Source organism: Falco rusticolus, chromosome 7 (genome assembly GCF_015220075.1).
Source record: "Falco rusticolus isolate bFalRus1 chromosome 7, bFalRus1.pri, whole genome shotgun sequence".
NCBI classification, from domain to species: Eukaryota; Metazoa; Chordata; class Aves; order Falconiformes; family Falconidae; genus Falco; species Falco rusticolus.
In genome coordinates this window covers 1,679,248-1,699,735 of record NC_051193.1, presented here as the reverse complement: position 1 = coordinate 1,699,735, position 20,488 = coordinate 1,679,248, and the positions used below count along the sequence as shown (strand labels likewise).

Sequence of the window (20,488 nt, the reverse complement as noted above, 5' to 3'; positions counted from 1 at the left end):
TGTAGCAAAAGCTGACAGCTGACCTCTTTCCTGGGAACTTCTGGTGCCCCACTGCATGGTCAGGTTCCTGAATCTGAAGTGAGGAAGTGGGGGTAATTCGGCAGTCTGTGTGAAATGACAAATGCAACAGTATTATTCTGAATGCCATCTTTCCTCTCTAGAGAACAGCGCTTTTTGAACCATACAGTTTCCTGGGGAAGAGAAATATTGCCATATACATAAGCATTCTGACAGATTGCTGTACCAAGAAAAGCTTGCTGATTTTCTGTATCGATTTTAAAAGGTTTTTTCCCATGATTTTGCATAAAACAACCTATCAAAATATACCTAGTGTTTAACCAGATCTGGCACAGAAGCTATCTGTGCAAGGGAAGAAGGAAATTAAAATATGTGCGCGTGCAAGTGCACCCCAATTTCCTGTTGGCCCAGCTAAGAGGTGTATGGCATGTGAACACGTGAGAAATGGACTTACTGATTAAAAATCTTGACTGAATCTCTAAAAGTAATTATTGCCTTGCTTATAGCAAGTTGAGTTCAAACTTACATTGTACTTCTGGTCACCATGTCTTCTGGGTGTTGAAGGTATATTGGTGTAGGGTCGGGGTTTTTTTCTTTTTGGGGGGGCTTTTTTTGCATTCTGCTCTTACACTGTAGCTACTAAATCTTCTAATATCTCAATTAACAACTTATAGTCCTTTCTGCCTTCTCTAGGTTGCTTTGGGTGACAAACCACTTTTAGAGACAGGAAGTTTAACTTTGGTAATAGATGAAGACCTTTTAAAGCTTTGTATACATCTCTGCTGTCTGCTGCCAGACAGGGACACTGAGAGAACTTGGCAGAGAGGTTTCCAGGGGCATAGGATTTAACGCTGTAGAAAGAAAGAATCATATCTGAAGTATTGGCACAAAAGGTAGAGGGAAAATAATAACTAACAACTTTTCACAGGTAATTTATACATAAATACAAATGAATAGTCATCAGTTAGAAGCTAATGACTCCAGCACCACTCCTGGGAGGTATTACACCTGCAGCTTGCTCTGCAGTCGCAATCTGGGACTCAGTAACTATTCACCTGCTCCTCCATAAAGCATTGCAAGAGTGGCTGATGTGCCTCAAATTCCTCCTTGGCAGAAAGAAGTACCAGGGCTTCTCTGGGGTGGGAAGTACTTTGTCAAGTCATCTGCAAAGCAAATTGGAATGCATGTGTACTTTTAAACTGAAAAGATGCTTTCCTATTGAACTCCTGATATTTGGAAACTTTAGTAGTAATAAATTTGGGCTGCATTTAAAAGCACAAGTTGGAGAACTTTGCAGTCTTTTTGCAGTCCTAGTATTGTACATGAATTCATTCCGATCAGAGAGTACTCATTTAGTCACTGCTCCTGGAAGAGCCATACAGCTGAACTTGTATCGCACATGCTTTCTTGGATGTAAATGTCTCTGAATAATATCCATGCTAGTGGCAAAGAATATACGGGCTTTTTTTTTTTTTTTTTTTTTTTACTTTGCTAGGGAAGGCATTCTCTGAGACTCCTGCAGTTTGGTGTAAATATTCTACATATTCTGCCAAAGAATTCTTGAAGCAAACAGATTTTTGATACTGCTTCACGTGTGGAGATGTTTCCTAGTTGTTAATCAAGGCATATGTGATGGCATTGATGCATGAATCTTGTTTGACCTTGCAGCTGCCATAATTTAATGCTTACCTGCTTGTGAGGCCTGTCGCAGTATTTGTGGTTAAGCAATTGTACATAGATTTAATGGCTTAATTGTGAATTTAATTATACTGCAGTTTTTAACTGCTGATGCACATAGAAATGATGGTTTTGAATATGAAAGTGCTTGTAGACCAAAATAGTGACTTTCTGACAACTTGTGAACAGCTTTAACAAATGCCTCGCAGCAGATGTAATCCAGGATATACCAGTGCCATTTGCCTTTTATGTAATGTTGCCTGTTTTCTTCCTGAATCTCTACATGTGCTGCGTAAGAAGCTTAAAAATTCAGAAACATGAGCTTCGCGTTAGAATTGCTAGGTGTGCTTGCATATTGAAAGCAGATTTTCTTGGTAAAAAAAAAATGACTAGGGCAGTGGTAGTATGAAAATACTGGGGTTTAGTGTCGTTCTCTTGGAGTTCCCAGGAATGGCTTAAGTCTGCTTCCCTCAGACAGTCCGGCTGTCGGATAAAGTGTCTGGTGGAGACTGAGTATTCTTGCTCAAGTTCTGAGAGCTGTTAGGGCATTGTGTGAGTGCAGATCTAAGCCTGAAATAACAGGCTGGGTAAATACAAGTATTAGGAGGATTCTGCCTTGAGGGAGGGATCTTTTTCCCACCCTTTGTTTTTGCAGTGAAGTCGGCTGGCTGAGAGCGTTGCAGGTGACCAGGACATGATGTATGACGTGGCTATTTTCAGCAGGAACAGTGGTGATGATCCTGCCAGGCACTAGCCAGGATGCAGCGTGTGCTATCTACCAAAAAAGTATGCTTTTTTTAATTGTTTTGTTGCCACATGGTGGAAATACCTGCAGTGCTTTTGCAGTGTTGTGATGCGAGAGCTCTGAAAACTTGAAGATTAAAAGAAAGCAGAAAAAGCCCAAAATACAACTGTGAAGACTTCTGCCTCTGCAATCTTTTTGCTCTTATCAGGATCTTGGGAGAAGGAGGATGAAACAAGTTTGTCTTTCTATCTTCTGATACTCCAAACCATTGTCCAGTGCAGAGCAGCTGCAGTGAAAACCAGATGGCGAGGAACATGCTTCCAGTTCCCTCTGCTGCCCAGATACCAATGCATGTAGCATGGCTGATGGGGGAGTGCATCTGTTCTCTTTCCTTTCAAGGCTCCCTTCTTTCTGTGCACCTGTACAGGTAGTTTTTTTTTAATGCCTCTTCCTATAAGGCCTTTCTGCCATTATCTCATCGAGGGGATTCTTCTGAATTCCTTCCTCATCCCTCACTCATTTTGCACTTTTCTCTTCTTATCCTCCCCAGTTGCTATAGATTTCCCAATAGCAAGTGCTCAGACCAGTTCTGTTGGCTGCTTCCGAGAGACATAGAACTTACCACTTTTGAAAAATCCTTTTGTTATACCCCCTAATTTGAGCTGAGCTAGGGACTTTTTGTTTCGCATGCCATACCTGCACTCAGAATGTTATTCTTCCACTTTTACTCTGGCTCCAGGCCAAGCAGCATGCTGGAAAAGGAGTGGTTATTTCAGCAGCCTTGGAAGATCTTGGTTTCTTGACTCCTGGCTGTCTTAAACCTCTACTACGGTTTCACAGTGCTGTACCAGAAATTAATTAGGAAGTTGGGCATTCTCTTAGCACAACTGTATTTTGGAATGATCCTAAGCATTACACCGAAAATGCATGTCATGTTCTCCCTTCTCACAGTACCCAAATGGTGTCTTAACTCTCTGCTCAGGCTATAGAGGTAGACATGGATTAGAATTATAATGCAGAAAAATAAATCTCGCAGAGCCATTTTACTAGGTCACCCATAAGACATAATAGTTTTTACATGCAAGAATATTTTTAGGTGCTTTTGCCCTTGCTTTAATTTTGTCTGTTAATGGGAAAACTTGAAGGGGTTTTGTTAACTGGGACATGGTTTGGAAGTATTATGCATTATTAGTTTTCCTCTCCTCTTTAGCAATGCTAGTAAAATACCTTGAAAATACCTGGAGGAAGGGCTGAATATCTCCTTTTTATCAAGAAATGACATTGTGTGCCCTGTAACATGAAAAAAACCCCACCCTCTTTTCAGAGCTGTATTAAAAGCATACCATTCAGAAAGCTGCTACACAGTATATTTTGTGCTTATTGGGCGCTTGAAGTGTGGAGGTCCAGTGTTTACTCTGGCACAAACCCTCTTTCTGATGTGATTTAGTGTAAAACTATCAAAACAACGTTGCTTTTCAGAAGTCAAAAATGGCCTAATTCTGTATTTATTCTGATATTTTTTTAGCAATTAATGTAAACCAGCCCTACCTCTTTTTGTTCTTCCATGTGCTGTTTCAAACCAACCTTCAGTGTTTAGTTTTCCTGTTTCACAATGTAAGAATAAAAAAAATTTTGCTTTCTTTTATCAGGGGCAATATCTTGGTTTCGTTGATGTAGGAGTTGACGTAGCATGTTGTATCCACGTCTCCACAGCCAACTGTATCTGAATGGAGATGTGGATTCTGCTGCTTAAAAGGTGAAGTGAAATCCTAAATCTTTTCTGAACAAAACCTATTTCGATTTGGTGCTTTATCTGTTACTGGCACTAGAGCAGAACGGTGTAAGAAAAATCTCGACTTGAAATGCTTCACAGGAAAACGTATCTCTTGGCTACATCTGTGACTGGGGTCAGTTGCGGCGGTATTTTATATTTTGTGTAGCAGAATACAATTTGCCAAACAGTTTGGTTGAATAAGTGTACTGGATTAATGTCTCAGCTGTATCTTGAAAAAGACTAGCATCATGCCTTGAAATATTAATATTCCATGTAGCGCTCCCCTCAGACTGCATACAAAAATAGCCCCTGCCCTAGCAGAGCTGGAAATGGCTGCTGCAGAGCCGTGCCCAGCAAGGGAAGAGAAGAATGTATTCTTGGCACTTATGCTCTCATTGGGATAACCTGGCAAAATGTCCTCCTCTTAAAGAAATATAATTATCACTTGGCTGTAGGAGAACACTAGGTCACCCTGCGGTAGAAGGTAAGGTGTCCTAGAAAGCTTTCCTTCTTTCTTTCTTAGCAACCTTACAGGAAAAAGTGGGGCAGCTGCAGTGCTGACTTTTACTGTACCCTTTTCCCTGCAAGGCTCTGCTTTGCCTCACTGTCTGCTGGTAGATGGCAGTGAAAAACGGAGTGCTGACAGATGGAGACTGTGTGGGGCTTCAACTTTAAGCTGTTGGATCCTATTTCTTCTTTTCCTAATGGGGGTAGTTTGTAATCGCTTTTGACAGCCCCTCGGTGCCAGTTTGGAACTGTCGCCTTGCCACCTTAAATCTTTCTCTTGTGCTTTGCTTCTGCTGGCCTTTCGTTTTCATTACGTTGGATGAGATCTCTGCATATCATCCTCAACTAAGCAAAAACCGCAGGGAAGTCGCTGCGCTTACGTAGTTCCTGCGTAAGAGAACTTTCCAAGCCTAGCAAGGAAGAGATGATGCCTTTCAGTCGATCACAAGATGAAATTCACTTCTTGTTGGAACACCATCTTTAGGAATAAATGTTTTTATTCCTCTTTGAAGCTGCAGACGATGGTTTGAAAGGACGATGCAGGTGCACATTGGTGCTTAGTATCCTGAAGATGTAACGCAGCATGCTCAACTGTAAAGCTGATATATTTTCTGCTTGGAGACCTTCAGCTTGAAAACTTAATTTCCTCCAAGTATTATTGCCCCCTGTAGAAATAGGTAATGTGATCACTTAGCAAATATGGATTGTTCTTGCTTCAGTTTATATATAAACAGTTCATATATTGTTTCCAGCTTGCTTCAGTTTCTATAGCTGGCAGCTTCTTTTTGCACAAGACCAGAGAATTGTTAGGATTTGGTGTCTTCGTTCAGTTCATGTCTTGTGTTTCTCAAAGTGTTTTCGTGTTTGATGTGTGAAGATACATTTGAAGTGTCAGTTTTCTTAAAGATAAATAAAATGCCTAGCGCCTTGTTCTTACATATCATGGTTATGGTTAGCATCATCTTGCAATTAGTTGGCATTAGTCTAGCTTCATCTGTCGGTCCTGCTGTATGATCATGTATATTCAGTGTCATTAGCAAAGCCGTTATTTGCCTGTGTGGATACTTACAGACTCTGTTCATGTACTTCCTTCACCACCTTCCTTACAGGATGATACAACCATAGTATTTTTCTTAAGTAACAAGCTCTTTTTCAGCTCCCTACTGAAAAGATGTTTACTTAAATATCGCTGGGGGGTGGGGAAGAGAACTTTTAACATTAAAATTATTATAAAATGACATAACTTCCTTAAGGGTTCTACCAGAAGTCCTGGATTTAGTTTTAATTTCTGGTGGGCAGTTATCTCTGCTAAGAAGCTGGCCTCTGTGTCCTCTGCAGCAGCATCCACTGTGGAGGATCTGTTCAGCCTGTCAATGCATGCTGACAGCTCTGGCTGCTCCTGAATAGGAGCAAATCAGGTGTTTAAAAATGCAGCTGAGTGTAATAATTCTGTAAGTGGTAAGTGCGTGTTTCTTTACATGTCAAATGATCAGAACTTCTGCAGAACTCACACGTGTTGGAAATCCTGTTTGAATGTACACAGGCATTTTGAGAAAAGCCTAGGTTGGTCAGCATCTCCTGATGGTGGTTTTTTGGGTGAATATGCACATACTAAGGAACGCTGTAGCTTAGGTATTCTTACAGCCATGATTTTTCTGTTGTTCAGAAGCTTATTTTAATTCTGCCTCTAACAACATTGTCAATCGGCTGCATTACTGTCCAAAAAGAATCTTGCAGGAATAAAGCATGGGGTGCCTTCTGCATCTGAAAAGCCCTTGCCTTTGAAATGTGATAATTCCTTTAGCTTTTAAACTTGCTGAACATTTTCCCAGAGTTGTGATGTAATTTTTGGGAAGAGCAGTTTCAGCTGATGCTGTCTGGGTGCACAAGATGTTTTGCTTGGTCTTAGCTGCAGCTGATCAGAACTGTGAAATCTGCTTAACTCCTTTAGCTTGCAGCTGCAAGATGAGCTGCCAAAACCCCCTACCTGCTTGTAGGGGTTGCGAGTGGTAAAGGGAACTCTCCTTGAATAGGCCCTTGTAATAAATTCCAGTGTCTGGGGAGCCTTTTCCTGGAGCGCTCTGGCTGGACTTTGGCTGGATTAACAGGTCAGTATCCTGCGATCACACAGCAGGCCACGTGTGGCATAATTAGCAAGCTAGAAAGCGAATGGGCTTTAAAGGTGGTCACTACAGCACCAAAGCCATCTGCTTAAGCGAAGGTTCAGCTCAGGCAGTCCATTGATCCATCGTAATCTCTCGTGAGGTATTAGGCTGCAAGGGGCTGCTGTGACAAACAGCAGTGACGTTATTTATAGATGAATCAATTACAGAAGACCCTCTGCTGGTATTCAGGGCTGTGTTTTCCTTGCAGTTGCCCAGCTTCACCTGTAACCCTCCTTAAAATATATATATTTGTATATAGGCTAAACAAAATGATTCTGTGTTGGAGGGATTTTGCCTTCTGATTGCAGATACCCAGGAGTGGTGTCACTGAGGCGTAACAATCGGAGAGCGTTCACAAGTCACAGCATGTCTGTGGACCGAATCTAAAATCTTGCTGCAGGGAAGGATACCTTGATTCATCTTTCAGAAATTCATGTTAAGGCAATATCAGTTTGGCATCCTGGTGCGATGGGCAGGCTGTAACCAGAATCTCTGACAGCTCTGTTTCAAAGCTGAAAAGGTACTGCAGAGCTGCAGGGACCTCCTGAGCAGTGGGGACGGGGACGTCAATGTTTCTCGGCTTCCTGCACTAGGGAACAGCTGGGCCGTCAAAATTTTGTAGGGTTTTGGTACATAAATCAAGTTCGATGTTGAGATTCCTCCCTTGTCCGTCAATTTGTCTGGCAAATCAAGTCTGAATGACATTCTTGCGGTTGAGATGCTGTTTGGAGAGACATGGGAATCACAATTTTTCTTCTGTAAGATCGACTCAGTGTGGGAAAGGAACAGCTTCCAGGGAACTTGTGGCTTATTTTCTATTCACATTCTCAGCGCTTGAAATACCTCTCTTTAAAGAGCAGCTTGTGAACACAGGTTTTTTTCTTTTGTTTTGTAGCTACTCCTGACATCACTGGCCACAAGCGAAGTGAAAATAAAAATGAGGGGCAGGAGGCCCTTATGTACTGCAAGTCCGTGGGCTTCCCGCATCCCGAGTGGGTGTGGCGCAAGAAGGTCAACGGAGTATTTGAGGTAAGAAACCTGGGGAGTCAGGTATGTATTAACCTGCCAAACCCACAGGAAGGAAGGAAACGAGCACCTTGGGTTTAGGGATATATTCTTTAGGGTGCCTTGTAACTTCTGGAAATGGAGTTCCTCAAAAGTCTGATACCTTAGTGAGTGAAGCGAAGGTTTTTCAGCAGCAGCAAGTACCAAGTGGCTATTTCTATTGCTGTTGTGTGAACAGAGTTGCCGACTGCATTGCTGCTGGGCAAAGTTAGGAACTGTGCAGAGAGGTGTGGTGTTCAGGGTATCTGCTACAAATTGCAAGATGTGAGTTATGAAATGTGATTTAAAAATGCATTTGGTTATTAATTTCTCAAACTGCTTTCCAGTTTTACTGGCTGAGCTCACAAGACTTAATATGAGGAAGTTGCAGTGATACCTGTTAGTGTTTAAGTGAGGATATTTTTTCCATGTAGCAACTGATCTAGTGAGCAAAGAGAATTTGACTAGTAATTGGAATAGCAGAAGAGAAGCTGGAAGTTGCTAAACCCTTCAGCCCACCTGTTTTGTATGTTGCTGCATGATCTGCCAGAGGTAGAAATTTGATTGACAGATGAAGAAAAAAATATTAATCAAAAAACAGTTTGGTTTGGTTGTTCACTGTTAAGTGTGAGCTTAAATTTTTATAAGACAGTGCTATACAAGTGATTTAACAAGTGCTGTGAGTCATCAGTCCACTGTGGTGGTGTGCAGGTTTCCCTTCACGCCATCTTTCTGGTGAGGTTATTCGATAAGTTCATCCAAGATTAATTTTCAGGAAGATCAGACATCCATACTTCGTAAAAGTTTGCTCCTTTTTAATTCTCTAAGCATAAGCAACTCTGGAAGTCTCTTTTTCAAATGTAGGACAAATATGGCACCTTGAATTCCAGCTTCTCTAAATATTTTTGAAGTTGGTGGCCTAGGCTGCCCTGACCACAAATCTGTGAGCAGTGCCTCTTTCTTTTAAAAGCACAGCAAGGGGAAAATTTTATTAGGGCCGCTGTACCTTAAATAGTTAGAAAATACTATCTAAGGCAGTGTAATCTAAACTGGTACTGCTTTTCTTTTTCCTCTCTACATTGAAATTGTTTTGTCCTCTGCTAGGGAATGTATCCTCTCTCCTGTTACTTCTCTCATCTGTTTAGGTCGACCTGTTTCATCTTATTGCTGTTAACTGGTGAATGGAGTGTAACGGCTTCTCGTGAAGCAAAAGGCTGAGAACACAACATGGTAGCTTAAGTGATCACAACTGCTGGCTTTTTATGGCTGATACTGTTTAAGTAGGATGAAAATACAGGTTGTCAGTTAAGCTGGCATTTTTTGTTGTTGCTTTGAAGCACAGTTCACTTTAGCAAGAGATACAGAATAAACGCTAGTAGTGAGCTTTTCTGGTGTGTTAGGGAACCAGCCTCTATGCAAGAATCCCTCAAATCTTTTCTAGTTTCCGTGACATACAAATGAAGGGGCACCAGAACTTAATAAAGTTCTTGCTCTTTTCCTCTTTCACATTTCTCCTTTTATCAGGACATCAACAACTCCTCTGGCAGATTCTTTATTTTAAATAAAGACAACTACACTGAGCTCAGCATCACAAACCTACAGATAAATGAGGATCCTGGCGAGTATCAGTGCAATGCAACCAACCAGGTCGGCTCTGTCTCAGTCACAACCATCCTCCGTGTCCGCAGCCACTTGGCTCCCCTCTGGCCCTTTTTGGGGATCTTGGCAGAAATCGTTATCCTCGTTGTCATCATAGTTATTTATGAGAAAAGGAAGCGGCCGGATGAAGTCCCAGACGGTAAGTGTGCTCAAAGCCGCTTGTAAGGAGGAAAAACCCCAACCCAAACCAAAATACATAGTGAACTTGTGGAAGCAGGACGGAGTGGGGCTTTGGCAGGAAGGACCGGCAGCCCAGTTTGTTCAGCTCAGAGATCTTTGCTTTCTCATCTGTTCCCTCTCCAAACATTAAGCCCAGGAGGTGCAGAGGGTCCCAGTACTGCGTGGATTTCCCAGAGATCTCAGACTGTGTGGGGGGAGGGCAGTTGTTTCACTGTCTTTAAAGCTTTTGTTGCACAAGGGGTCTAGTGCTCCTGTCTCTTTCCTGCTGTATTAGCCCTGAGAAATCCTGCCCATCAGCCCAGTACGGGGGGCGGGGAGAGAACCAGAAACACTCTAATCCAGGATGGCACTCACTCCGTATGGCATTGGGATTGGACACTGGGCAGGTTTTGTGATGGAACATTATGCTTAAAGGGATTGGGACTGCAGAGATGCTTCAAAAATAAAACATGTTTTCAATGTTAAAAGAGTAGGGGTAGGGCTCTTACTTTGGTGTGTAACTGAACTTGTATTTAAGGAATGCTCTGGAAACCATCCAGTTGTAATACCCACTGAGTTATAATTTCTAAAGATTAGGTTTTTATTGCCAGGTTTGATGGTAACACTAATTAGTTAAACTGTGTTTGGCACACAAAAAACCAGTAACTGTTTCTTTCATCTTTGAGCTGCTTCTGCATACCTTCCTCTTTAAAGGATAGGGGAGGGGTCAGTTTGAGGCTAAAAATAAGGATTTGAAAGAACCAGATTCAGAAACAGGTTTTAACATGACACCCAGCTGCTTACTACAGTGTTTATCAAGAAAACCTGTCCAAGGAATCCATGTGCGAAGTGGCTGGTGTGCCATCGTGCTGGAGGAGCATGATGCATCCAACTAATGGAGCAGGTGCTTTAAAGTACATGGAGGGCAACGTGCTGAGTCAGTGTGGGAAGCGCTGAATCACTGGTGTCTTCCAGGGTTGAATGAGCCCTCTAGCGTGGCAGGTACCACACGGCTGCCTTCGGAAGTTAGCTTGTGCAGCAGTGACTAGTCAAGCTGTGCAAGGGATTGGTAACAGTGCAGCATGACGTTTGCCTTTTGAGATGAAAATACAGGTGCTGCAACAGTGACCTGCTTGTGAAGTCTGGGCAAAACCAACTGCGTGGTTCCTGAGCTGTGTTCCAGAGAATGAAAAAAAATAAATCTTGCATAACAGATAATAAGTGCTTATATTTTGAGAATGGCTGAGGCTTGGATCACTTCTGTAGCAGATCAAAGCAGTCTTAAGTAGTGCATACCTAGAGGAAACTAGCTTTTGATCTTAACCACTTGAGTAGCATTTACTAACTGCTTATAGAGCATGCATTGAGACTGGTCTAGGTGTGTATCCAACAAAATTTAAACTGTGTAGTGCATGTTCCTCTGCATAACTAACAGCTTCACAGTGGCTAAGGGGTTTATACCGCCAGCAGTTGTCCTCGAAGTGGCTCTCAACCAGCCCAGAAAACTTGAAAAAGATAATTTATGGGAGAAAGGCAAGAGAACACTTATTGCTAGGCTGCACTGGCCTAGCTTAGCTCTCAGGGTGGCTGGGGAGAATCACACCTCTGTGGTGGTGGCTGGTCATAGTTCCCTGCATTTCAGAATCTCATTTGATAAAGTTTCACGAGGACTGAAACAAGATACCAGATTGTAATTTGATGTGTAAATATTTACTGCAAACAGCCTCAAACAGACTTAATGCAATAGAAATTGGCTTTGACTTGACCAGACGGCAGCACAGCCACCACGGCAATGTGGGTAAGCACACGTTGCTGTGAGGAGTTCACTACCCGTTTGCTTGAAAGGCTGAAGGTTTCCTGGTTGGTCTGGCCACTCCTGAGGGAGCCAGGCTCATCATCTCTGACGGAAGTGTCCTAGATGATGGGCCAGGTAGCTGAGGTTACTAAATCTGCTTGCTCGGTCTGCTGTTATTGTGAAGGCGGCTAAGCTTGAGTCCTGGAGAGCGATGCACCTCTGTGGTGGACAAATAGTTTTCCCTGTCCACTTGGAGGACAAAATCTAATACTGCATATCACAGCCAGTATCTGTGCATTAGGTTTGCCTGGATGAAGAGACACAGTCGGTATAACATGTTCTCAGCTGAAGGCCGACTTGAGTCCCTTGGGTACTCTTGCATTTTCTGTAATGGCATTTGGAGCTTTCTGTGATACCGTGGTGGGAAACACTCTCTTAATAAGCAGGAGCACTTTACAAATGCATATGTGAGAAATCGTTGATAGTTTTGCTGATTTTCACACTTGGATGTTTTACTTAAATTATTCTTATTTCAAATACATTGTAACGAAATGCCAAAGTTATTGTTTTAATGCAATGGCATTGAAACTCTCTGCTTGCAAAATCATACATCTGCCTCCGCATGCTGTGGTGATCTGTAGTGGGTAACATCAATGAGTCTATAGGTGAGCGAGCAACTCATGCAGATAGTATTCTAAGCACTGTATTACTTAATAGCAATCTTATTTGGCAAGAGCAGTGATCTCTCAGCTATCAGATGGTTTTCTGATTTTTTTTATTTTTTTTTTTTTTCCAGAAAAATATTGGTTTTGATGGGTTGAGCTTTTAGGACAAGGGTTGTGCTTGTGCCAGATCTTCATACGAAGCTGCTGCAGCAATAATGGTTGAGATTTTGGGTCCTCCTTGCTAACAGGGTAAAAAGCCTGGTAGCCCCATCAGCAGAGTAACATCACTGAATGGCTCTTCTTCCTGGGATGTGAATTTTGTCCTTGGACCACTCCAGATTTTTCCTTAGATTCCTTCATATTCCCCACCATCACCCCACTCCCCGTGGCAGAATAACTCTGGAGCTTCCTTACTCACTAGACTTCTCTGTTCTTCCTCTGCTCTGGAGTAGCAGGTAGAAGCAGCCAAAAAATCCCAGCCATGTCTGAGGATGGATGGCCATTTTGCATCTTTCCTTGGACCACTGCCTAGTGGATCGTTACCACTGCGCTTGGTACATCCTCCTGCTGCAGGCTGTCTGTTGCTGCAGATACGGTGTCTGCTACCAGTAAACAGCCTAAATGTTGGGGTGCAAGCTTTTTACCTGTAGTCTCGCCCCTCTGCAGTGCTTCAGAGTGGCCCATGGGGTGCCCCCAGATCCTGCCTTACGGAGACGGGGTCTCCCTTCAGTCAGGTTTGCTTTCCCCTTGAGAGTCCGCTGACGTGCTGGCTAATGTCTGTCCTGTTGGGAGGATCTCTGGAGTGAGGATTTCTGCATAGACCTAGTGCAAAGGTGACTTAATTCAGGACACTTTTAAGGATTTCTTTAGAAGTTTTGGAGAAGAACAGTGATGCTAAATACGGTAACGTCCACTGTATAGATACAGAAAAACCAAAGCCTCTCTGGAGCTGAAGAAACTGTTAAATTGACACCTGGAAGTGCACCCGCAGCCCGTGCGGAGCCTGGCTGATAACACTGTAGGATGGAATGCAGCTGAACTGTCTTGGGTCTTGCTGGGAGATGCTGGTGCCCACACTGGGCTCTTCCTCGTGCAGTACCCGGTGACATAGTTTCTAGGGCTGGATTCATTAAGCCTCTGCAAGTTACAGGCAACCCTTCGGGGTGTGCTGTGTTCATTCCCTTGGATGAAACCAGCCCAGGCAGAAAGCTGGAGTGGGATTGCTCCAGGCCTCACTAACAGGCATGCTTAATTGGAGTCCTCTTACTTTTCTCAGCCCTACTAGTCTGTCTTCGCTGGAGTGCTGCTTTCCAGCCCATCTTGCTGCTCTTTCTTGAGAAGCGTATTCAACTATTTAGCATTTCTGCATCTCCAAAGAATCCTCCAGTTCAATGTAGCATAAGGCAGTGAGACAGGAAATCCTGCGGGTCCCTCCCACTCTACCCTGATGGAAGAACTGTTTGTAGAGAAGTATGACATTCTCAGACAAACCTCAGAAGTATTGATTAAAAAAAAAAAAAAAACCTCAACAAACCAGAGAAGTAATTTCAGTGTTTGTATTTGCAGTGTACTTGTATACGCACAAGAGTGTATTTGTAAGAACTTCAGAGAAAATAGAGTGGTCTTACAGCTACATCAGGGGAAAAAAAAAAAAGGCAAGGCCTGAGGGCTGTACCTTTTTGGTGAGTCTGAACATAAGTGCCAAAAAGGACTTTTGATAACTGATGCTGAACAGGAGCACCCAGTTACTGGTGGGAGATGTGACTTCAGAGAGAAACATTATCTGTGTCCTGGAAGGTGTCTGGGATGCTTTCCAGAGTGCTTGGGAACTCTACCTGGCCAGCCAAAATAAAGACAATTGAATTCCCTTTCCCTCTCTCTCGTCTCCATGTTACACAAGCTAAAAATTACCTGCCTCAGCGTGCCAACTACCTCATCTCTTGGCAGATGGGTAGAGTGACAGATAACCTGGTTAAATTTGGAGCAGTTCTCAATTTACTGCTCAGCTGCAGGGTGAGGCTGCTTAGGTTTCAGAGCTCGGGGGGACAAAGGGCTGTGTGTTACAAGACACGATATATTCGCTGGCTGTACAAAAGGTGTTACCTCCATCTAGAAGTGCTGCCATGCTGGAAGAGCAAGAGTGCTACTTTAACTTTGGCATTTCCTCACTGCAGTTTGTTGTCATTTGTTGTTGGGGTTTTTTTGTTGGTTTTGTGTTTTGTTTGTTGGGTTTTTTTTGCATGGACCTTGCTTTTTGCGTTTAGTTGAACTGCTTTTTATGCCATGGAACAGGGCTGCTCAGTAGCTCTTTTGCTAATGTTTCCTCCTTCACATAATTCAGATTTGTCGGCTTACTCTTTTTTTTTTTTTTTGATTGTTTTTTCTTCCTGCTGCTGTATAGCAGAAGAAGGAAATTTGCACCCGTGAAATCTGTATTTCCACCAGAAATGGTGTGAAGATGGCATTGGTGGGTGCCCAGTGCAGGTTCTTGCCGTTGTGCCTGTGGATTAGGGGCATTCTCATCCTCCTGGGAGGGGAGGTGACTGCAGGGAGTACGTCCAGTAACCTGCCCGCAGGTGTGAGCCCCCCTGCATCCAAATTATGTACTGAAAGGAGGAAGGGAGGGCAGATGGCCCTTGAATTCCTGCGCTCTTTCAAAATGAGAGTGTTGACTTGCTTTACAATGGTGAAGCAATATATGGATCATATACCTTCTCCAGAGAGCAGCTAGGTTTTGTAGAATGAAGAGTGGGTGAATAACGTGCAGCTTCCAGTGGCTTTTGGTGATGAAAGCTGCATGACCATGGCATGTTGAGGCCAGAGACGCTGGCGCATCACTGCATGTATGATGGGAAACGGTCTCAGCAGGGACTGCTGATGCATTTTGCTCAGAATGCAAGTTGCTTGGGCTTCCCTTGACAAGAAAAGGAAGCAAATAGCTTTTTATTCCTCTGTCGTATAGCTTAAGCTGCTTATTTTTGATAGACAGCCATGAGCCATTGTGACCTGAATGTAGTATTTCAAAGATCCCTAAAGAAAGTAGGTTTTGTTGTTGTTGGATCGAATAGCCTGCAGTTAGCAGAGGCACTGTTTTAAAGGGTGTGTTCTGGGGTAAGTAGAAAGTAAAAACTTCTTGGCTACATTCCCCTGTAGGAATGTTGACAGTTTTTACTTTAAATTCCGTGTTCTACGTGATCTTCAGTTCAAAGCCGCGAGGTGACTGTGTTTATAACATGTCCTTTTTCATTCTTCCCTTCTCATTTCTCAGCTTAGTACAAAGACTTTCCATAAATGTTTTTCTGCTCCGGCTCTGCAGAAGCTCCATCCATATCCCCACATTCTTTCTAATACTCATTCTTTTTTTCTTGACTTTCCCTGTTCCTGCTATTACTGTAAGTAATTTAAAGAACAAAATGTTTTCACTGAAATGGTTTACCTTATAGTGAGTTAATTTTGGGGTTTTCCCCCCTGCCCCCATTGCCTGCATCTTTCTCTCCCATCCTTAAAATTCATAAAGGGGAGAAAACTGTCAGAGGCACATGGCGAGGCTGTGCAGCTCCCGGCCATACCTGATGGCAAGCATCGCTATGTCACAGCGGTAACTGAACAGCCTGGCTCCCCTGGGCCATTGTGTGCTGCTTTGTTAGATGCTGTTATGGATCCAAATTCCTCCAGTCTGATGTAAGTAGCCTTGGCCAGGGAGCCTCTGCTGCCGCTCGCCCGTGCCCTCGCTCCGCTTCAGAGCAGCGGCTCGTTCTTACTGGTTTGCGTTGTGGAGCAAGGCGAGTGTCTCTGCTCACATCTTCTTCCCCCTCCCTCCAAAGCATTCCGGTTAGGGAAGGCCAAGGTAAGAGCACTGCTCCAAACCCAGCGTTCGTCCTGGTGGTAACTGCCACCTTTGAGTGTGCAGCCGCAGCCCTAAGTGGTTACTGCAGGTTGTAACGTGTGTGTCCCCGCAAACAGCTGCCTCCTGCGAAGGCGTCATGGTCCTGCGTGGCTGTGGACCGCTTCGACTGCTCCATGTGGAGCCTTTTCAATGCTTTACAAATTAAGAACTGAAAAAAATATTTTAAAAATTGATTTTTTCCAACTTGGGCAAACACATCTAAATTTTTATAAACGTTCTCAAAAGTTTTCAAGCCACTGTCAAATTTTCTCTTCCCAGAAAGCAAGATCTTAAGCAAGCTTTTAAATATAAAAACTCCCCAGTAGGCTCTGTGATGGCTCAGGAAAATTACTCTCTGGAGGCTGTAAAGTTGTAACACAGGACCCCAGAGATACCACAGATGCTGGCTTTTCCTTTCGAGTATTTGAACAGAATTTGAACTTTTATACCATGGGCGACTTCCATTGATACTGCCCCGCTCGCTGCCGAGGGTGAGGGCAGGCCTGGGGGCTGCCCTGTGGCCAGGGCTCCTGGTCCGGCTCCTCTGGGCAGGTTTTGAAGCACGAGCAGAAGCAGAGTCCCTTTGGCTGCAAAAATTTGAATGTTAGTGCTGGAAGGACCCGTTAGCTTTTCATTTTTAACTTCTACCCATCATAAGAGGCTACACAAGATTAATTTGATAGTAAAGGTAAGGCCCGTAGCCTTCCAAAGGAGGTGAAAGCAACTGTGTCACATCTAAAATGCCTTATAAATTAAGGCTGAAGTTGGGAGGGGCCACAAAACACAGCCCCCTTCTCAGACTGCCAAAGCGTGACTTACGTTCCCAGACAGTTAATACAAGCGGAGGAACTAAGCAAATCTGTTTGTCATCATCCTGCAGTTCTAATGTCCAGATATTTTTGCCTGGAAGGCTTGATTCTGTGTGTGACACGATGTGTTAAAGACAGTAGCAGTTCTAACCTTTCGGGTCAGAAATGCACAGGCCGGGGCAACGCTGAGCGAGTCATCGCTGTACTTGCGAGAAAGTCTTGGCTGGTTGGGTTTTGGTGGTTTGGTTTTGGGTGTGGTGTGGTTTTTGTTTGGGGTTTGGTTTTGTTTTGTTTTAATCTTGTATAATACAAGTAATGGGGGTGTTGGAGCCTGCAGATCCCCTCCAAATTCAAAAGCAAATGCCTGCAAAGGGGGGGTTCAGCGTGATCCATTACGAACTTTGCAGCTGACCCGCAAGTGGTGCGGGACGGAGTGAAGCAGCACGCTGTGGGGAGGGTGTTCCTTCTCTGCGGCCGTAGGCTTCACGTACTGTTAGAGACTATCGGTTGCTAGTGCAGGTCTTCTGGCATAAAGGTTTTGAGTTACATTGATATTTGTCGGTTACTATGACTTCTTTTTTTTTTTTTTTTCCCCCCCTTCAATTGCATCATACCCTTAAAAAAATGGTGGTAAGTGTGAGATCTGCATGCTTTGGAGTTTGTTTAATCTCCGCTTCAGTCTATACAACGCACAAGTCATAATGTTAACACTTTTTCTTAAAACTTCTTCATTCACGTTCACAACTAATTTGGATTTCAGTTTGCTGTTTTTAATCTTTATTTAGTCTTAGTTTTCTTATTTTTCTGTTGTTCTGTTGCCCCCTGGTTTTGCTAAGGTTTCGGTCTCTGTCTGTACTGTTCTGGGGGTGCTTTGCCAGCAGGTGAATGGCTGACCAGGATAGTAATGCACAGAGAAATTCTCCCTCCTCGGGCTTATTTTATCTGTTTAGGTGATAGATGGGAAGGGACGAGTGGTGGTGATCCACCGTATAATCTTAAGTATTTCAATAGACATTTTTGTTGGATCTTTGTTAGGAAAAACACCCCATGGCAGCCTTTATATATATGAATCTTTTTTTTTTTTTAAACACACAAAACTACTTACCTGAACTAGGCGTTGAAATATTTCAACAGAGAAGGAAAAATGGTTATTTTCTAGCAAGAGAGAGCTTGTATCTTAATGGTGCAGTCTGGTATTTCTGAAGTCCACCCAAACAAACTCTCAAAGATGTCGATGATGCTTGTTAGAAAGCTGAGGCAGCAGAGTCTTAAAGCAGAACGGCATCGGTAGCAGTACTGACCTGGGGGACAAAGGGCTCTTCCCACCCCGCGTGCGGAGGGCAAGCACAGCCTGCTTTAAGATCTTTTGTGAATCAAAAGATACTTGTGGAAGGAAGTTCTAGATTTACTCTACCGTGCTCTGTGTTTCAGTACCTGATGTGTGTCTGTATATCTCCACTGTATATACAACAGCACATTGATGTCTGGTTGTCCTTACTAGTCCTAGTTCTCTCTGTATCTTGTCTGATAGTGTACTGTTGCTGGTAATGGACTTCTGTGGACACTGGTGTGTCGCTAGTGTGTTATTTTGGCTGTAAAGCTCTTGATTTGTGGTTAGTTCTTTTATTTTTTTGAAATATTTTTTTGTTCCGGTCACTGTCTGTGCTAGCGGTGGCTTTGCCTATCCGTTGCCTTGAAGGTACAGGTGGAGTAATGTCCCCTCTGACCGACATTACTCCTAGCGTGTGCTCATGCGGATGCCTACACTGTTAAGACTGTAGTTTCCATAACTGCTTCATGTGCACTAAGCACCCTTGTGGAATCCTGCTGAGAGTTTCTTAAAGACTTCAGTGAAAAACTCCCTCTAGCACAAGGAGGGACGGCAACTGTTGAATGTCAAAAATGGCAGGTCCTGAGTTGGTCTCCCCAAAATACAGGAGTGTTAACTTTCTGGATCGATTTTTGTACTGCTGTTCAAACGCACTTCTGTCTTCTGTACTGCAGCTTGAGAGCAAAATAAGGTGTGTTAGCCTTAAAAAAAAAAAAAAAAAAAAAAGTTCAATTGGTCATGAAAGAGCTAATGTGAAACCATACTCATTGGCAGATATTTTTTTTTTTCAATTCTTAAGCGAGAACGGTTTTGCCAAGAGCCACAGACAGAACAATGCTGTCAGTCTCCTGTAGCTGAAGTCTGGTGTCTGGAGGTATTGCAACAGCCCCGACTTTTCCTGGTGCTTTGAGCCCTGTGCTCTGTCGGACACACGAGCAGTGCCTGCTGCTGCCCAAGGACTGCCTCTGGATACTTGAATCAAGTATTGCACCTCCGGCCTCTGCCTAACCTGGTCCCTTCTAATTAGACACTGAGAAAAATGGAGTATGTAGAGGTTAAATCATCCATGGAGGAAGATAAGCATATGGTGTATATACCCTGTGGTGTATATACCAGTAGTGACCCATCAGCAGTTGAAGAATGGCTTTAAAAAAATATAAGATACATTTAACAAAAAAAAAAAAATGAATGCAAGAAAACAAACAGCAGGATTTTACAACTGAAACGTTGGTTTGTCTTCTCATCTATTTTTTATGAGATTGAACCACTGGAACTTGGGGACAAGATGAGTCTGACCATATTGCAACAATCTGTCCGCTACAGTTGCAGTTCTTCATGACAAGCATTCAAAGTGTTAACTAAAACCATTGAAGCAACATACCTGCCATTAAAACTTGAATCCAGAAAAATAACTTCATGAATCTTTGCACTACCAAGTGGAATGGCCTTTAACGCTGTAGATAGATCAGTTTGCTGTTTGCAGTTCAGCTGGCGTACGGTGCAAAGACTGACTCTCTTTTTCTTTCCTTGTCTTTTCCTGGATTGCATCGGAATTCTTTCTGCAGATGATGAACCAGCTGGGCCAATGTAAGTGCATTTTAAGAAAAAAATATTGCTTGGCTTAATCTGAGGGTTTATGGGAGTTCACGGTACGTAGGATTGACATTTTGGGTGACACCGCTGATGGTAGCGGACCCTTTGGTTTGTGGGTTGTTACGCTGGAGTAAAGAGAAGTGCTCTCTGCAAGGGCCTTGCTTGGAAAACATCCGGAAGGAGTAAGAGAGAAGTATTTGTGCTGAAGTGACATGTGCTTTCCCCGGCTGCCTGCTGTAGCCGGTTTGATACTTACTTATAAAATCATAAGCAAAAAAAAAAAAAAAACCCCAAACCCAAACAATCTTCTTCAGTTGTAAAAAGGCTGCGGTGAGCCTAGGGAGCAAAGTGATGGGCGTGGGGGTGCATTGCTCTGGGCAAGGAGGGGGCAAGACATGCGGTCCAGAGGCTGCATTGCCTTCAGCCACTGAAGAGGTGGAAGGATGAAATGGTTTCACGCGTGTGCAAAGCTGTTGTTCCCTACACTTGTGACTGATTTTGGTGCATTCTTTTATTATTTCTTTCTCTAGGAAAACCAATTCTACAAACAATCATAAAGATAAAAACTTACGCCAGAGAAACACAAATTAAAAATGCTTATCATGTAAGTATGGCTCGCACGCATCTCCGAACCGGGCAGGCTAAGCTCCTCCTTTTTCTGT

General features: G+C 43.3%; 1 protein-coding gene across 3 annotated transcripts in view; it reads left to right on the top strand.

The window, feature by feature from the left end:
• The window catches only part of NPTN (neuroplastin), a 59,699-nt gene that overhangs the window by 37,761 nt on the left and 1,450 nt on the right, over window positions 1-20,488 (top strand). For 2 of the 3 annotated variants that reach the window (XM_037394563.1, XM_037394565.1), the window contains 4 exons: window positions 7,782-7,915; window positions 9,455-9,728; window positions 19,799-19,820; window positions 20,357-20,430. In XM_037394563.1, the coding sequence (XP_037250460.1) occupies window positions 7,782-7,915; window positions 9,455-9,728; window positions 19,799-19,820; window positions 20,357-20,417 (491 nt within the window). In that variant the 3' untranslated portion in view covers window positions 20,418-20,430. The remainder of the gene's footprint in view (window positions 1-7,781; window positions 7,916-9,454; window positions 9,729-19,798; window positions 19,821-20,356; window positions 20,431-20,488) is intronic. The other variant, XM_037394564.1, reaches the window with a different exon arrangement.